At 42.7% G+C, this 19,021-nt stretch overlaps 1 protein-coding gene across 11 annotated transcripts in view; it reads left to right on the forward strand.

Moving 5' to 3' along the window:
* Nucleotides 1-19,021, forward strand: part of AKAP13 (A-kinase anchoring protein 13) — a 350,062-nt gene that overhangs the window by 214,797 nt on the left and 116,244 nt on the right. The window contains exon 1 of one of the 11 annotated variants that reach the window (XM_019945707.3): nucleotides 17,105-17,892. The exons of the other annotated variants lie outside the window; for them this stretch is intronic. Coding sequence (XP_019801266.1) covers nucleotides 17,812-17,892 — 81 coding nt within the window. The 5' untranslated portion in view covers nucleotides 17,105-17,811. Of the gene's footprint in view, nucleotides 1-17,104; nucleotides 17,893-19,021 lie in introns of those variants that run through there. 11 annotated transcript variants of the gene reach the window in all.

A 19,021-nucleotide genomic window follows, 5' to 3' on the forward strand; every position in this document is an offset into this window, starting at 1 on the left:
GGTTACCTTGCCTGAAAGTTCCTCTTCAGACAAAGAGATGGATGTTTATTCATTCACATAGGAACCGTTTGTTGAATGCTAAATAAGCCCCAGAACCTATAGGAAAGCCAAAGAAACAGATGTCTCCCGTCCAAGAGACTTGTACAACAGGTACCCAGATAACTCTGATAATCTGTGATTTAAGTGTGATAGGAGTGCTAACGCAGTTCTAATAGAGTTGGAGGAAGGACAGGGCCAGTTTTTTTTGTTGTTGTTGTTTTTTAATACAGAATCACATTTTTTTTTTAACATCTTTATTGGAGTATAATTGCTTTACAATGGTATGTTAGTTTCAGCTTCACAACAAAATGAATCAGTTATATATATACATATATTCCTATATCTCTTCCCGCTTGCGTCTCCCTCCCTCCCACCCTCTCTATCCCACCCCTCCAGGCGGTCACAAAGCACCGAGCTGATCTCCCTGTGCTATGCGGCTGCTTCCCACTAGCTATCTACCTTACGTTTGGTAGTGTATATATGTCCATGCCTCTTTATCGCTTTGTCACCGTTTACACTTCCCCCTCCCCATAGCCTCAAGTCCATTCTCTAGTAAGTCTGTGTCTTTATTCCTGTTTCACCCCTAGGTTTTTCATGACATTTTTTTTTTAAATTCCATATATATGTGTTAGCATACGGTATTTGTCTCTCTCTTTCTGACTTACTTCACTCTGTATGACAGACTCTAGGTCTATCCACCTCATTACAAATAGCTCAATTTCGTCTCTTTTTATGGCTGAGTAATATTCCATTGTATATATGTGCCACATCTTCTTTATCCATTCATCCGATGATGGACACTTAGGTTGTTTCCATCTCTGGGCTATTGTAAATAGAGCTGCAATGAACATTTTGGTACATGACTCTTTTTGAATTATGGTTTTCTCAGGGTATATGCCCAGTAGTGGGATTGCTGGGTCATATGGTAGTTCTATTTGTAGCTTTTTAAGGAACCTCCATACTGTTCTCCACAGTGGCTGTATCAATTTACATTCCCACCAACAGTGTAAGAGGGTTCCCTTTTCTCCACACCCTCTCCAGCATTTATTGTTTCTAGATTTTTTGATGATAGCCATTCTGACTGGTGTGAGATGATATCTCATTGTAGTTTTGATTTGCATTTCTCTCATAATTAGTGATGTTGAGCATTCTTTCATGTGTTTGTTGGCACTCTGTATATCTTCTTTGGAGAAATGTCTATTTAGGTCTTCTGCCCATTTTTGGATTGGGTTGTTTGTTTTTTTGTTATTAAGCTGCATGAGCTGCTTATAAATTTTGGAGATCAATCCTTTGTCAGTTGCTTCATTTGCAAATATTTTCTCCCATTCTGAGGGTTGTCTTTTGGTCTTCTTTATGGTTTCCTTTGCTGCGCAAAAGCTTTTAAGTTTCATTAGGTCCCATTTGTTTACTCTTGTTTTTATTTCCATTACTCTAGGAGGTGGGTCAGAAAGAATCTTGCTGTGATTTATGTCATAGAGTGTTCTGCCTATGTTTTCCTCTAAGAGTTTGATAGTTTCTGGCCTTACATTTAGGTCTTTAATCCATTTTGAGCTTATTTTTGTGTATGGTGTTAGGGAGTGATCTAACTTCATACTTTTACATGTAGCTGTCCAGTTTTCCCAGCACCACTTATTGAATAGGCTGTCCTTTCTCCACGGTACATTTCTGCCTCCTTTGTCAAAGATAAGGTGACCATATGTGCGTGGGTTTATCTCTGGGCTTTCTATCCTGTTCCATTGATCTATCTTTCTGTTTTTGTGCCAGTACCATACCGTTTTGATAACTGTAGCTTTGTAGTATAGTCTGAAGTCTGGGAGCCTGATTCCTCCAGTTCCTTCTTTCGTTCTCAAGATTGCTTTGGCTATTCGGGGTCTTTTGTGTTTCCATACAAATTGCAAAATTTTTTGTTCTAGTTCTGTGAAAAATGCCAGTGGTAGTTTGATAGGGATTGCATTGAATCTATAGATTGCTTTGGGTAGTAGAGTCATTTTCACAATGTTGATTCTTCCAATCCAAGAACATGGTATATCTCTCCATCTATTTGTATCATCTTTAATTTCTTTCATCAGTGTCTTATAATTTTCTGCATACAGATCTTTTGTCTCCTTAGGTAGGTTTATTCCTAGATATTTTATTCTTTTTGTTGCAATGGTAAATGGGAGTGTTTTCTTGATTTCACTTTCAGATTTTTCATCATTAGTGTATAGGAATGCCAGAGATTTCTGTGCATTAATTTTGTATCCTGCCACTTTACCAAATTCATTGATTAGCTCTAGTAGTTTTCTGGTAGCATCTTTAGGGTTCTCTACGTATAGGATCATGTCATCTGCAAACAGTGACAGCTTTACTTCTTCTTTTCCGATTTGGATTCCTTTTATTTCCTTTTCTTCTCTGATTGCTGTGGCTAAAACTTCCAAAACTATGTTGAATAAGAGTGGTGAGAGTGGGCAACCTTGTCTTGTTCCTGATCTTAGTGGAAATGCTTTCAGTTTTTCACCATTGAGGATGATGTTTGCTGTGGGCTTGTCATATATGGCCTTTATTATGTTGAGGAGAGTTCCCTCTATGCCTACTTTCTGCAGGGTTTTTATCATAAATGGGTGTTGAATTTTGTCAAAAGCTTTCTCTGCATCTATTGAGATGATCATATGGTTTTTCTCCTTCAGTTTGTTAATATGGTTTATCACATTGATAGATTTGCGTATATTGAAGAATCCTTGCATTCCTGGAATAAACCCCACTTGATCATGGTGTATGATCCTTTTAATGTGCTGTTGGATTCTATTTGCTAGTATTTTGTTGAGGATTTTTGCATCTATGTTCATCAGTGATATTGGCCTGTAGTTTTCTTTCTTTGTGACATCCTTGTCTGGTTTTGGTATCAAGGTGATGGTGGCCTCGTAGAAGGAGTTTGGGAGTGTTCCTCCCTCTGCTATATTTTGGAAGAGTTTGAGAAGGATAGGTGTTAGCTCTTCTCTAAATGTTTGATAGAGTTCGCCTGTGAAGCCATCTGGTCCTGGGCTTTTCTTTGTTGGAAGATTTTTAATCACAGTTTCAATTTCAGTGCTTGTGATTGGTCTGTTCATATTTTCTATTTCTTCCTGATTCAGTCTTGGCAGGTTGTGCATTTCTAAGAATTTGTCCATTTCTTCCAGATTGTCCATTTTATTGGCATAGAGTTGCTTGTAGTAATCTCTCATGATCTCTTTTATTTCTGCAGTGTCAGTTGTTACCTCTCCTTTTTCATTTCTAATTCTATTGATTTGAGTCTTCTCCCTTTTTTTCTTAATGAGTCTGGCTAGTGGTTTATCTATTTTGTTTATCTTCTCAAAGAACCAGCTTTTAGTTTTATTGATCTTTGCTATTGTTTCCTTCATTTCTTTTTCATTTATTTCTGATCTGATTTTTATGATTTCTTTCCTTCTGCTAGCTTTGGGGTTTTTTTGTTCTTCTTTCTCTAATTGCTTGAGGTGCAAGGTTAGGTTGTTTATTCGAGATGTTTCCTGCTTCTTAAGGTGGGCTTGTATTGCTATAAACTTCCCCCTTAGAACTGCTTTTGCTGCATCCCACAGGTTTTGGGTCGTTGTGTCTCCATTGTCATTTGTTTCTAGGTATTTTTTGATTTCCTCTTTGATTTCTTCAGTGATCACTTCATTATTAAGTAGTGTATTGTTTAGCCTCCATGTGTTTGTATTTTTTACAGATCTTTTCCTGTAATTGATATCTAGTCTCATGGCATTGTGGTCAGAAAAGATACTTGATACAATTTCAATTTTCTTAAATTTACCAAGGCTTGATTTGTGACCCAAGATATGATCTATCCTGGAGAATGTTCCATGAGCACTTGAGAAGAATGTGTATTCTGTTGTTTTTGGATGGAATGTCCTATAAATATCAATTAACTCCATCTCGTTTAATGTATCATTTAAAGCTTGTGTTTCCTTATTTATTTTCATTTTGGATGATCTGTCCATTGGTGAAAGTGGGGTGTTAAAGTCCCCTACTATGAATGTGTTACTGTCGATTTCCCCTTTTATGGTTGTCAGTATTTGCCTTATGTATTGAGGTGCACCTATGTTGGGTGCATAAATATTTACAATTGTTATATCTTCCTCTTGGATCGATCCCTTGATCATTATGTAGTGTCCTTCTTTGTCTCTTCTAATAGTCTTTGGTTTAAAGTCTATTTTGTCTGATATGAGAATTGCTACTCCAGCTTTCTTTTGGTTTCCATTTGCATGAAATACCTTTTTCCATCCCCTTACTTTCAGTCTGTATGTGTCTCTAGGTCTGAAGTGGGTCTCTTGTAGACAGCAAATATATGGGTCTTGTTTTTGTATCCATTCAGCCAATCTGTGTCTTTTGGTGGGAGCATTTAGTCCATTTACCTTTAAGGTAATTATCGATATGTGTGTTCCTATTCCCATTTTCTTAATTGTTTTGGGTTCGTTATTGTAGGTCCTTTCCTTCTTTTGTGTTTCTTGCCTAGAGAAGTTCCTTTAGCAGTTGTTGTAGAGCTGGTTTGGTGGTGCTGAACTCTCTCAGCTTTTGCTTGTCTGTAAAGGTTTTAATTTCTCCATCAAATCTGAATGAGATCCTTGCTGGGTAGAGTAATCTTGGTTGCAGGTTTTTCTCCTTCAACACTTTCAATATGTCCTGCCACTCCCTTCTGGCTTGCAGAGTTTCTGCTGAAAGATCAGCTGTTAACCTTATGGGGATTCCCTTGTGTGTTATTTGTTGTTTTTCCCTTGCTGCTTTTAATATGTTTTCTTTGTATTTAATTTTTGACAATTTGATTAATATGTGTCTTGGCGTATTTCTCCTTGGATTTATCCTGTATGGGACTCTCTGTGCTTCCTGGACTTGATTAACGATTTCTTTTCCCATATTAGGGAAGTTTTCAACTATAATCTCTTCAAATATTTTCTCAGTCCCTTTCTTTTTCTCTTCTTCTTCTGGAACCCCTATAATTCGAATGTTGGTGCGTTTAATGTTGTCCCAGAGGTCTCTGAGACTGTCCTCAGTTCTTTTCATTCTTTTTTCTTTATTCTGCTCTGCAGTAGTTATTTCCACTGTTTTATCTTCCAGGTCACTTATCCGTTCTTCTGCCTCAGTTATTCTGCTATTGATCCCATCTAGAGTACTTTTAATTTCATTTATTGTGTTGTTCATCGTTGCTTGCTTCATCTTTAGTTCTTCTAGGTCCTTGTTAACTGATTCTTGCAATTTGTCCATTCTATTGTCCATTCTATCTCCAAGATTTCGGATCAACCTTACTATCATTATTCTGAATTCTTTTTCAGGTAAGCTGCCTATTTCCTCTTCATTTGTTAGGTCTGGTGGGTTTTTATCTTGCTCCTTCATCTGCTGTGTGTTTTTCTGTCTTTTCATTTTGCTTATCTTACTGTGTTTGGGGTCTCCTTTTTTGCAGGCTGAAGGTTCGTAGTTCCTGTTGTTTTTTGTGTCTGTCCCCAGTGGCTAAGGTTGGTTCAGTGGGCTGTGTAGGCTTCCTGGTGGAGGGGACTAGTGCCTGTGTTCTGGTGGATGAGGCTGGATCTTGTCTTTCTGGTGGGCAGGTCCACGTCTGGTGGTGTGTTTTGGGGTGTCTGTAGACTTACTATGATGTTGGGCAGCCTCTCTGCTAATGGGTGGGGTTGTGTTCCTGTCTTGCTAGTTGTTTGGCATAGGATGTCCAGCACTGTAGCTTGCTGGTCGTTGAGTGAAGCTGGGTGCTGGCGTTGAGATGGAGATCTCTCGGAGATTTTTGCTGTTTGATATTATGTGCAGCTGGGAGGCCTCTTGTGGACCAGTGTCCTGAAGTTGGCTCTCCCACCTCAGAGGCACAGCACTGACTCCTGGCTGCAGCACCAAGAGCCTTTCATCCACAGGGCTCCTTAATTTGGGATGATTCGTTGTCTATTCAGGTATTCCACAGATGCAGGGTATATCAAGTTGATTGTGGAGCTTTAATCCGCTGCTTCTGAGGCTGCTGGGAGAGATTTCCCTTTCTCTTCTTTGTTCTGACAGTTCCCAGGGGCTCAGCTTTGGATTTGGCCCCGCCTGTGCGTGTAGGTCGCCGGAGGGCGTCTGTTCTTTGCTCAGACAGGACGAGGTTAAAGGAGCCGCTGATTCGGAGGCTCTGGCTCACCCAGGCCGGGGGGTAGGGAGGGTCACGGAGTGCGGGGCGGGCCTGCAGCGGCAGAGGCCGGCGTGACGCTGCAGCCTGAGGCGCGCCGTGCGCTCTCCCGGGGAGCCGTCCCTGGATCCCGGGACCCTGGCAGTGGCGGGCTGCACAGGCTCCCCGGAAGGGCGTGTGGCTAGTGACCTGTGTTCGCACACAGGCCTCCCGGCGGCGGCAGCAGCGGCCCTAGCGTCCCATGTCCGTCTCTGGGCTCCGCACTCCCAGCCGCGGCTCGCGCCCGTCCCCGGAGCCCTCCCAAGCAGCGCTCTCAATCCCCTCTCCTCGTGCACCAGGAAACAAAGAGGGACGCAAAAGTCTCTTGCCTCTTCGGCAGGTCCAGACCTCCCCCCGGACTCTCTCCCAGCCAGCCGCGGCGCACCAACGCCCCGCAGGCTGTGTTCACGCCGCCAACCTCAGTCCTCTCCCGGCGCTCCGACAAAAGCCGGAGCCCCAGCTCCCAGTCCCGCCCGCCCCGGCGGGCGAGCAGACAAGCCTCTCGGCTGGTGAGTGCCGGTCGGCCCGATCCTCTGCGCTGGAATCTGTCCGCTTTGCCCTCCGCACCCCTGTTGCTGTGCTCTCCTCCGCGGCTCCCAAGCTCCCCCACTCCGCCTCCCGAAGTCTCCACCCGCGAAGGGGCTTCCTAGTGTGTGGACACTTTTCCTCCTTCACAGCTCTCTCCCGCTGGTGCAGGACCCGTCCCTATCCTTTTGTCTCTGTTTAGTTTTTTCTTTTGCCCTAACCAGGTACGTGGGGGGTTCCTTGCCTTTTGGGAGGTCTGAGGTCTTCTGCCAGCGTTCAGTAGGTGTTCTGTAGGAGTTGTTCCACGCGTAGATGTATCTTGGGACCCTTTGCTGCAGTGTTTGCCCCTGGACAAATGTCTCCTGGTAATTCTTTAGAATTGTAGATCTAAATTCCTCAGAACTGTGGATCTGTTGATGGTGTCTTTTGGTTTCTGGCACTCTGTTCCGAATCTTGTTCTCTCACTATCTCAGGGATTTTACTCTTGAATTTTCAGTTCTCTCCGTCTCTACTGGATCATTCCCGTTAGCATTCAAATATATTCTACAACCTCCATACATAAGCCTTCTCTCTCCCTTAGTAAAGATGAAGATGGAACCAGATTAGCGAAGGTCAAAAGCCAGATAATACTCTGTGTTAATGAGGTTATGGGGAAAGAAAATCCCGCGAGAGCTGCTCGTCCCTGACTCGCGGGCTGCCGGTTCCAGCACAGCCGACTACGCGGGCGCTGCCGAGGCTCTGGGGGACGGGCTGCTGGGGTTTCCACTTCCGCCGCCACGGATTCGCTCCCGGCCGTGGTGGTTTCCTGTGCCCAGAATCACATTTTAAAAAAATTATTTATTTATTTTGGCTGCAGTGGGTCTTTGTTGCGGCATGCGGGATCTTTTAGTTGCAGCATGCAGACTCTTAGTTGCGGCGTGCATGTGGGATCTAGGTCCCCGACCAGGGATTGAACCCGGTCCCCCTGCATTGGGAGCATGGAGTCTTACCCACTGGACCTCCAGGGAAGTCCCAACAGGCCAGTTTTTTGACTGAGGTGTTCAGTGGAGGTATCAGGATGTGATGGCATTTGAAGGGGTCTTAAAGACTTGACCGGTTTTGCTTCTGTGGGGAACAGGAGAGCAGGGTGCAGGATGTGGAGGCAGCCAGATGTCACAGCTAATCTGAGCACAGTAAGTTGACTCGTGTGACTGCAGTGGAAGAGTTTTCCAAGGAGAGGTGAGAGGAGAGACCCGAGAGGTTGGCATGGTGCTAGGCTTTCCTCCCAGAGTCACCTCCAAGAGCCACATGCTGTCTGTCCCGATGGTGACACTGGGTGGGGACTGTTCAGGGACACTTTGAGTTCCATCCAAATTAGGCACTTGGGGATTGGCCAGGAAAAAAATCTATAAATATCTGTCTTTTACTTCTTTCCCTTTGCTTCAGATAAAGAGGCTTTTTTTCTTTTTTTTTTCCCAAGGCTAACTCTACCATTTGAATTCCCAGTCCTATCTTGACCTTAAGTTTTAAAGAACTGTTTCTGTATAAAACAGCTTGGCATTCAGATGCATAGTAGCTCCTTTAGTCTTAGCTTCTGGGGCAGCTACCTACCTTCTCCCCTTATCAGAGGAAAGAGAACCTAACTTTTCCCTCTGTCTTCTTTCCTGTCTCATGATACAAAATATTTTCAGAGGGAGCATGGTGGTCTGAATCAAAGCAGAGGTGTTTTCTTCTTTCAGCTGTATCTTAAGTCAGAATTTTCAGTTACTTGTTTTTTTCTTATATGCTCCCTTGTAGGCTGACTAAATACCTCTTTAAAAAATAAGGCAAAGATGTAGCGATGATAGTAAAATAAAAAATATTATAGCAACTAACACTTATATAATACTCATGCCACAGGCATTATACAAAATACTTTATGTGTATTCATTCCTTTATTCCTCATAGCAACATTTTTCTTTTATCAATACTATATGTCTTGGGACTTCCCTGGCTGTCCAGTAGTTAAGACTCTGCCTTCCAATGCAGGGGACGAGGGTTCAGTCCCTGGTTGGGGAGCTAAGATCCCACATGCCTCATGGTGCAGTCAAAAATTAAAAAAAAAAAAAAAACTATATGTCTTTATTATTTTTATCTCCTGACAGTAGTGTTAAAAAGTAGGTTTTCTTCTTGAAGGATTTTTCTCTTTTCCCTTTGTTTTGTCTTTTGGACAATTGATATAAAGAGCAAGTTATACCTCTTCATGTTTGGGGAAGGCTTGAGTGTACTGGCATGTGTTTGCCTGGGAGGGATGAGGGATGTCTTCCATGGGAAATTGAGTCATTTTTTGGCTTGTCTGACTGACTGACTGTGCTAGAGCTGTTCTTTTTGCTGTGAAGTGAAGAATAAGAATAAGTCGGGTGAGTAAAGTAGCACATTCTCATTTTATGTGAGATTCAAATTTTTCCTAAGGATATGGTTATTTTAAACACAAGTTTTCATGTCTGGCCAGGATTTTTATCCTTTAAATCTAGAACCTCTTTTAGACTACTCACCTTTTGTGTATGGTTAACAGTGACAAACACTTTTTCTCTCCTGTAATAACTGAATCTGGTCAGCCTTTTGAAAAGTCTTAGGATTATGATTGTGGTAAGAAACAAATGCATCATCAGTAACTCAGCCAGCCTTTGGATGTCTAGTACTGTTTTTGGCACTCTGGGAGAGATTTAAAAAGTACCTGTTGCCTTTAAGGAAGTCACCATTCTACTTAGAGTAAGACTAACATGAGGCAGCAGCAGCAACAAGGAAGAACACAGGACAGAGCACTGTAAAGTCAGTGCGGCAGAGTCTAAGGACCACCTTAGTTCACAGTACAGCGTTAGAAGGAGAGTTAGAGCAGGCAGAGAGCCTAACTAGAAAAGTGGGATTTGAAGGATAGATTGTGGTTAAGGTGGAAGAGACACGGTAGGGAATTCCAGAAACCACGATTGTCCTAAGAGCCAGGGTTACTGAGGTAGGAAGAAGCCCATATCCTAATTGTGGAACCTTGAGAGATCACCCGTTTACATATCTTGAGGAGTGACAGCAAATGAGGTTGGATAAGGATCATGGCATAGTATGATACCCAGACAAGGGAGATTAGACTTGATGAGGCTAGAGGCTTGCACAGCCTTTCTGAATTACAGCACAAATCATACCGCTTCTGTGCTGGCACATCTTCGATGGCTCCCTGTTGCCTCTGAATAGAGTCTGAACTTTTTAGCACGGCATCATATGCTTCCATAATCTAGCCTGTGAATGCTTTTCCAGGCCAGGTCCATAGCACTGCTCTCACAGGAATCTGACGCAGGTAGTAGACGGCTCGCTCGTCCTCTGTCCTACCTGTTGCGCATCAACGCCTGCACCTTCTCTCACAGTCTTCATTTGGGATGCCTGCCTCCTCCCTCCCATTTTCTCTCTTTCTGTCCCTTTATGTTAAACCACCACCTTCATGAAACTTTTCTGCCTAATCAGTTTAGTCAGAGACCTTTATTCCTTGCTGAAACCCTACATTTCATTTGTACTACCCCTGCCGTCTTATATTTCATACCATTGCCCCTGCTGTGTTTCCTTGAGGTCCCAGAAATGCCTCATCCATCTTCATATCTCTCATAACACCTCACAGAGCACCATAACTTCGGCAGAGATTTAAATATTGTTGAACAGATAAATAAATTTGGCTAATATTAGCTAGTTGGCTACTAGTTGGCCATGACATGCTGGTGATGACAGACTCCCATGAGGAAATTCTCGTCCATAATTGTCAGTGTTGTTTCCCTGACCTCATTGCCTTTGTTTTATAGAGTGAGGTTTGTTCTTATTTCCATAGATGATCATATGGAAAGGGAGTTTCTTACTTGTTGGCTGTTCCTTCTGTTTCCATTTCCTCGCCAAAACACTGTCTGCCCTGCTTCCCTGCTCTAGCTATTATGAAACCTTTGTTCATATTCCTGACGAAGATGCAATGTGTGCACTCAAGTGTTCTCTTTTGGTCTCTGCGACAGGATCTCTTGGAAAGAATTGAAAGAACGGGCATAGAACTCACTTTGTGTTAATGGTCCTTTTTCTCTGTTAATGCTTCATTTACTTCTCAGAAAGTTTTTTGTTTTCTGTTTTTTGCGGTACGCGGGCCTCTCACTGTTGTGGCCTCTCCTGTTGCGGAGCACAGGCTCCGGACGTGCAGGCTCAGCAGCCATGGCTCACGGGCCCAGCCGCTCCGCGGCATGTGGAATCTTCCTGGACCAGGGCACGAACCCGTGTCCCCTGCATCAGCAGGCGGACTCTCAACCACTGTGCCACCAGGGAAGCCCCTCAGAAAGTTTTTTACACACTAAAGTGTTTATTTCCAGGTTAGCCATCCTGTAGCAACCATATTTTTATGATTCACTAAGGCACTTTGTCTGAAGGGTAAAATGTCTTAGGAGAAAACTGGAAAAAGCAAACAAAGTGTACAGGCAGAACTTAAATTTTCCCCTGTGAAATGGTAGAATATTGAAATTCAGCTTTCATCACTCTACTACTGCACCGGAACTTGCCCTCACCAAGCAAGGTCCATGAAACATTTACATACCAAAACCCAGATCTCTTATTGGCTTGACTTTTTCACAGCATTTGGCACTGTTTACCGTTCTTTCTTTCTGTTTTCTCGATGTCACATCTGTGTGTTGACTTCCAAATTGGTGTGCCCAGCCGCAGCTGCTCTCCCGAGCTCCAGACACAGATGTTTATGTTACATCTGAAGGGAGATGTTCTTGTAGTACCCTGTGATTCCTCTATTCTGGCACTTCTCACACACACTATTGTAACTATTTAATGTCTCTCTAGTTCTCTGTTATATTCTCAGTGCCAAAAATAGGTGTTCAATGAATATTTGTCTAATGATTGAATGAATTTCATTTACTGAAAAGCTTGTTGAAGATTCAGGACAGTGACACATGAGAAGTTGTAGTTTACAATCACAACAGTATTATGGATTTTCCATGTAAAACTTATTGGTTGTTTAAATTGTTACTGATAGTAAATTTGCCCTTTTTAGCATCCTTAAGCAGTCTAGGTTTTTAAAATACTAATGTATTTTAAAGCCACATTCGTTGGGAAACTGAAAATTCAACCTAAAAAATTAAATATTTACAAATTATCTAGTACACTTCAAACAAGGAAAGATGTAAAGTGAGTTTTACAATAAAATCACAAGATTATAGTATGGAGGAGACCTGTTTTGACACGTCCAACTAAGAAAAGATATGAGAAGTGACTTACTTCACCACAAGCTTATATACTTCTAATGGTGTGGTATTCATGTTAAGAAAGCCAGTTGGATCTTAATCATCCCGGTGTACTCAACACCAGAGGGTTTTGTTTTGGTGTTTGCATCACAAGAAGGACACCGACTAACTGAGAGCCCTCAGTCGGGTACCCTGTGGCATGAGGAACAGTTGTGGGAACCATGATCCTGAAGAGAAGCTTTGGGGAGGGTAGCGAGTCGTAATAAGTATCTTCAGATGTTTGAAATGCTGCCATAAGAAGTAACTAATGTTTGTTCCCAAGAGGAGAACTGGGAACAGTACACCCATTCATTCTAAAGGAGACCTAGAGAACAGTTGTCAGTATCCAGAAATCTTTTAGTCTCTATGCTGGATGTGTTCATTCTGATTATTATAACATATTACCAATAGTGAGAAGCTATTAAAAAAATTAAATATCAAGTATTAAAATGTTGGCAAAGAAGTTGAGTCCGTTGAATGTAATGACACACTTTTCTACCTGTACTTTCTAAAATTAGGAACCATTTGTCATTTTTATTGAAAAAATAAAATCTTTTTCTATCCTTTGGCATTTGTATAAAATCAAATGTAAGAATGCCAATAATACGAGTAACGAATTCTAAGTTTTCTTTCCTCAAATTTTAACTTACATTTTCTCCATGATAGTTTCATTTCTTTCAGTTTAGGGGATTACTCAAGGCAAAATAAGACGCATATGGAAAAAAAGATTTACAGAACCGAGTTTAATGCAGACTCATTTTATTAGCTGTGTGACCTGATACAACTGACTTAAACTCTGAGTGGGACTTTTCTGCATCTGTAGACAGTGATGTTTCACCCTGTAGCTTTTTATGAGGAATAAGTGAAATTGTACATGTGGAAGCACATGGCATACAGGAAGCACTCAGTGAATGTTGTTATTAATAAATCTTGCCCCAGAAGACCTGTCCTAGAGGTTAAACTATCCTATCACCACTTTTCCAGATGAATTCTGATTCGGCTTTCTCCCTTTCTCCCCTTCTCCTGCCTTTTATTTCAACAAGTTGTTGGTAATTTTAGTAAAATTTAACATTTGTGTGCTTGTTCCCCGAGACCTATTTCCTGTGAGGAGCACGGGTTGGTGAAGAGACATTTTTAAAGCTTTGTCTTGTCTTACTTCCATCTTAATTACTTTTTGCTAATGTTATTGTTGTCAAACAACCTGCTGCTACCAGCTAAATTGTGTTAAGGTTTCTTCTTGAAGAAGTCAAGAAAGGGTTAAAGCAGAGGAGCTGCCTGCTGCTGCCAGATGGTAGTTTGAGGAGAATTGCTGGTTGACCCGTTGCTTGCCCTTTAGGCCTTCCCCTTCTCCTTTATTCTTTTAACCTTCTTGGAACCTCCAAATCTGGGAGTGGAAGAAAAGCCAGAGGAGTGGGGGCCCTAGGCCTTCCTCTCCTGGACCAGTAGTGCTTAAACACCTAAATTGAAATGAAAAAGGAAATCCTCGCTGGAAACAATGCAGCTGTTGTAAATAATTCCCGTCTTCTCTCAATTACTCAAACATCTTATTTGGAGCAGACTGTTATTTTAAGCAGACTGGAGTTGCTCACATGGAGGCTATAATAATAAAAATAATACAATGTTTTATCTATATTTTAGTAAACTTTGCTACCAACAAATGTGTAGCTCTGGATGACTCAGTATTTTTTAAGTTAGTTGAAATCATAGGTTAATGATAATTGTTGACTGTGGTAGACGTTTCCTTCCTTTTCATTTCACATGAAAAATGGAGGTGGAAAATATAATTAAGCAAGAATATACTGCGTTTTCTACAACAGATTTTGCGAGAATTTCTCAATCCCTTTTTCTTTTTCCTCTGCCTCTTCCCACATCCTGTGAGCTATATGGCAAGTGATAAAGATTTGTTAGTCTCAGACTGACCATATCCGATCAAGAAGGAACTTCAGATACGATCTAGTGTCCAGCCCTTCTCATTTTCCAGTTCTGGAAACCCAGGTCCAAGAGTCAAACTAATTATCCCAGGATGCTCAGTGAGATAGTGGCACACTTAGGAATGGAAAGAACCTTTGATTTTCACCTTGTGCTCCTTGCAGAGACAAAACTGATCATTGGTGGGTCTTTTAGCCAGTGACATGCTACTACTTCATGTTCACTTTGGGGTACAGGACAAATGTTTTAGTAGCAGTAGACACCCCTCTCCCCACCCCAGTGCTTGCTGGCCTTTGTGTTCTGTTTGGATCTTTCATATACCCACTAAGTGGTGTCCTAATTCAGAAACTTTGCTGTGAGACTTTAGATAGGGTTCTGCCTTAACTGAAACAAAAGGAGCCAAGTAGAGTTGACCCATAAGAATGCTGAAATAATTTGGGTAAGGGTTAGACCTTAAGAGTTAAATATCAAGGGAAAATTTAGTTCATGAACAGAAATGCTCTAGTTAACTTCAAATGCATAAAATATTTTTATACTTCATTTTCTGGAATCCTTAAGAGTATATGTTGGGCCTGTGGTATGAACAGACTTTAAGCACTTGAAGCTTCTATTGAAGAACGTAGGGCTCCTTGTTGTGGCTGGAGAGTGGGATGGAGGACACAGAAAGAAGGGAGATATGATTAATCTTGTGAATAATTACTATTGTAAGAGGTTGTAAATAATAAACATATTTTACTACAAGTTCCCAAAATTAAAGAAAAGGAGAATATTCTTAAAGCGACAATTCATAGGTATCAGCTCTATGGTTTGGATGTAAAATGGTTGGTTTCTGTGTTTCAAAATCCTAACAGAGTAACTCTTCAGTGGTTCCAGATGTTTTTGATAAAAACTTGGAATTGTCACATCAGCAGCAAAAGCACTGGACTATAGACTCAGTCTTCTGTGGAGAGTGCTGAACAAATCCAGAGGGGAAAGCAAAACAGACTCTTCCCCCCACCCAGAGTATGTGTTCCCTACCCAGAGAATTTGTTCTCCAAGAAGGAACAGAATACTCAAGGACAATTCCAAATCCTTTTAATATGTTTATGTGTACAGAAAAGGTAGGAAGTCTCGATTTCCAGCCTGTAGCACAAAACCAGCAGATCATCCGAAATACAGAAATTAATCTGTTTGTCTCAAAACAGTAATCTCGGCCATTTCAGACAATAGTATAACTTTGAAAGAGGTTTCTAATTATATAAACTTCTTGAGGACAGAGACCTTGTTCTTTGTTTCTTTTGTTTGCCTTTGCTGCAAGGCACAAAATATCTGTTAAATCAATATAGATTATTTAAGTCAGGAGTTACACGAGGTTGGGAATAGAAAGGCTCCGTGGTGATTAAAGCATCTATGATCCTTAGGGAGATGCCTGGAAACCTTGGAAGCAGGAAACATTTGATTCTAATTAAAACAGAAGGGAGCAGCAGTGAGGAATAAACCATACTGAGGACAGAGGGGTGGCAGCTTTGTGTTTATATGGGGAGGAAGGAGAGTTCTAAATTATTGCTTGGTGAAAGTTCGTACAGAAAAGATAATAAACTATCCATTTTCCCCTACACTAAAGCCTAAAGGACCTTTCGATTTGTGCCCTAGACCACATAGTTTCAGAGTAGTTGTAAATCCCCGGACAGGTTCCCACCCTTTTGGTAAGCCTGAGCTAGAATTTTATTTACAACTTTCTAATCTCTCTCTAATCATCTGTTTCTACTGTTTCCCATCATCACTCTAATGAAAAGCAACATCTGGTTCACTGTCCACGTTGGTAACATCACAGAACTAGGCTCACCGAGGGCGTGTGGGGAAGGGGAGGGACTATCTACCTCCCTGCGGTGGATGGAACAGTGTGGGACTGGGCTCAGCGGCTGCGGTGTGTTAGGTAGAGGGGGAGATGCGTACTAGCAGGATTCGCTGCCTTGCTCTCCTTTGAGCTGGTTAGCTACTTGAATGCCTGGCCAGAGGAGATGGTGACTCATCAGACCTTCTCTACCCCTTTCATAGCTCCTGGAAAGCCTCTTCACCAGCTCTGTTTGTGATATTGACAGAAATTTAAGTATTAAATCTCTTTTTTCCTTCCACTTGTGATGTTTGAGTCCCCTCATTTACACTCTAGCCAAGGACTCCTCTGGCCACTTGAGGAAAATGTCAGCTGCCTAATGCTCCTCGAAGGAGAACATCTTTGGAGTTTTCCTTTCTCCACTCTTCCCTTTTTGTCCCCCTCAGTTCCTTCTCCTCCTTTCCCTCCCAGATCATTTATGGCCCAGGTAAGAAAATGAATTCTAGAACAGGTCTGCCCCTGAGAATCTTGGCTAGGGTGGGGCTGGAGGGCTCTTGGATAGTAAGAGAGCGGGCGCACAGAGTGGTAGAGCCACACCCTGGGCTCAGTCAATGTGAGTGGTGGCCTTCAAGAGGGGAAGAAGTCCCAGCCAGGTGACTCTTCTTAGCCACACAACGTACTGACGCACGTGCCTGTCATTCTACTCCTTTCCTCTAAAATTTTCTTTAAAGTGCTCCTCCTACCACCTCCCCATCCCTCCCTTCCTCTCCGCCAAGAAAAAAAAGCTGACCTCTTGATGATTTCTAAGCCTTGTCAGTCACTTCTGTAACCCCTTCTGGATCCTGGAAACATAGCCCTGAAATATTGGCTAGCGTTTTTCTCATATTAAATCACTGACTTGCGTTTGGCAGGGAGATGCAGTGTCTGCCTTGTGTAGTTTCAATTTCCCCAGTTTCGTGGAACAGATAAGTGTGTTGAACTTGCCTGTGGTGTTTAGGATGACACCCCCTCCCTTTATTACCATACCTCCCCCAACATCAGAGCGCTTGGGGTACATCTGGAAATGCCTGACAGAGCCTTTTTCATGGGGAACAGCGTGAGGAGGAGAAAGGGGAGGAGGAGGAAACGGGTTGGAAAAGGAAGCCTTGTTTTTCCCTTCTTCGTCTGTGGATGAATCACGTTCCCACCACTGCCATTAGGTTTTCAAGCCTCCGAGGCTGCTGGTGCAGGGCTGAAAGGGCAAGTAGTGACGTTCCTGAGAGGCAGGGAAAAGGGGTGAGGGGTCTGGGGTAGGGAAGGGCCAGCGCCCAAGAAGGGAGGGAACAAGAAGGGAGGAGTGGTCTTTTTTTTTTTTTTTTCCCCTCCTTTCGCTCTGCTGTCATTAGATATTTTCAGCTGAAATCAGAAGCAAGCCCTACCGCCTGGCGAGCAAGAGGCTGACTAAAGACTCTTTACTTTGAACAGAATCTCAGAGCTTCAACTTTTTTTTTTTTCCTGTAGAGGAAAAATTGATTTTCCTTGTCTTTGTTTTATAAGCAAGAAGAGGATTTAATGAGAGAGTTTTTTCCTATCATCCCTTCAAATTAGAGTTGTCTTCCCTTCTTCGCTCTTTCTCTTTTCCTGACAAAGTACATACTGGATTTTTATTGCCTGCTTTGGGCTACTCCACCACATGCGTCAGCCGTTATGTGTAGCCGGTTAATTCTTAATTTTTCCACTGGAATTATCGCCAGTGATGGAAATGGTGTGTGCTTCTCTTTCGGTCAAGATCTGCCTAAGGTATAGCATCTGGAAGCATTTATTGTTCATATTATGAATTGTAAATTGTAAATTCATCATCCCAGTGCTCTGAAGTTGGCCAGGAAGTTCTCAGTCCGTTCAAGGAATTGGGATTCTGCTTGGTTTTCTTTAATTCATTTTTTGACCCTTTGAGGGTTTTCTACATAAAGAAGTCTGGAAGTCACGGTAAGAAATTTGGAGCTCTGGACTTGCGGGAGTGCGGTGGTCCCCCAGGTTGACAGTGGGTACGTCTCCTGCATCTTACTTCCTCTCCTCTGCATTTGGACAAAATGTATGAACGGCACAAGAGGCGCTACAGCCTATGTGACATCTCCAAGGTGGACAGGACTGTGGACGTGGTGTTGCTGAAGGTAAGGGGCCACACTCCATCCACTCCAAAGCTCTCAGGCTCTTCGTCTGTGAATCCAGTAGCTGGATTCCCTGGCCCCCCTGTATTGGGAGAATGGCTGAGAAGTGTGCGTGTGTGAACAGTGGGGAGTGTTGGGTTGGGTTGGTGATTTTAAGGTTCTTAGAATATCTGAACAGAAACAGTGGGGACTTCAGAATCAGCATTGAGCCGCTTACTGTTTCAGTGTCATTTTACTTGCTTTAAAATGGATTCTTATGCTCAGGAGAACCTCATACTCTTGAAAATCACAGACGGAGAAATTCACCTTCAGAGTTGCCCTTTCCTCAGATGTCTGTGTCCCTCTGTCCCTGTCATCCCCACCCCTCTCCTCCCAACCCCAGGCCCCCATCTGAGGGGGGGGGGAATCTTTCTCTGTCAGTCTCTCTCCTTCTGCCTCTGTCTCTTTGTCTTTTGCCGGAGTCTTTTCTATCTGTTGCTTCTGCCGTCTCTCCTCACAGCTCTGAGGGGAAAGATAGACAGTCCTTATTTCCTTTGGAAGGATCTCCAGTCAGTCTATTTATTAAAGTGGCAGAGTGGCCCCTTTGGCTTTGTTTGACTGCTTTTCAGGGCTAGCCTTTGAATGTTAATTGCTGTATTTGTTTGTTTTCTCCCGGTAGTGATGCTGGGTGTCTAAGCAGGATGGGGGCGGAGACTCTGGATGGCTGATTGCTCACAGAAGGCATCCTTGAATCTAAAATTAGTAAGGACTCCTCCAGCCATAAGATGGGAGTCTGGGAATGTTGGACGACTCAAGGAGCACTTTTTGGAAGTTTAGCAGTTTTCTGGCAAAGGCAGGGGAAATTGGAAGCCAACCAAGTGCTTCACAGTTGCCAAGAGACCCTCAGTACCTGAACTTGTGAAGGTGTGGAGCCAGGGGAGTCCAGGCAAAGTAGTAATGTATCGCCCTGGTCAGGGAACTAGTGGAGCTGTAGTACTGATTTATCAATTCAGTGTATTACTTGGGACTCCTGAATTCTTTTCATTGGTGCATTGAGGCCAAGAAACGGCTCAGAAGGCTAGACACAGAAGTCAGTGAAATAACACTACCATGCTGGACGAGGGGCTAGGTGGAGGAGTTGTGACTGTGGAGG

The sequence above is a fragment of the Tursiops truncatus genome, chromosome 2 (genome assembly GCF_011762595.2).
Source record: "Tursiops truncatus isolate mTurTru1 chromosome 2, mTurTru1.mat.Y, whole genome shotgun sequence".
Taxonomy (NCBI): Eukaryota; Metazoa; Chordata; class Mammalia; order Artiodactyla; family Delphinidae; genus Tursiops; species Tursiops truncatus.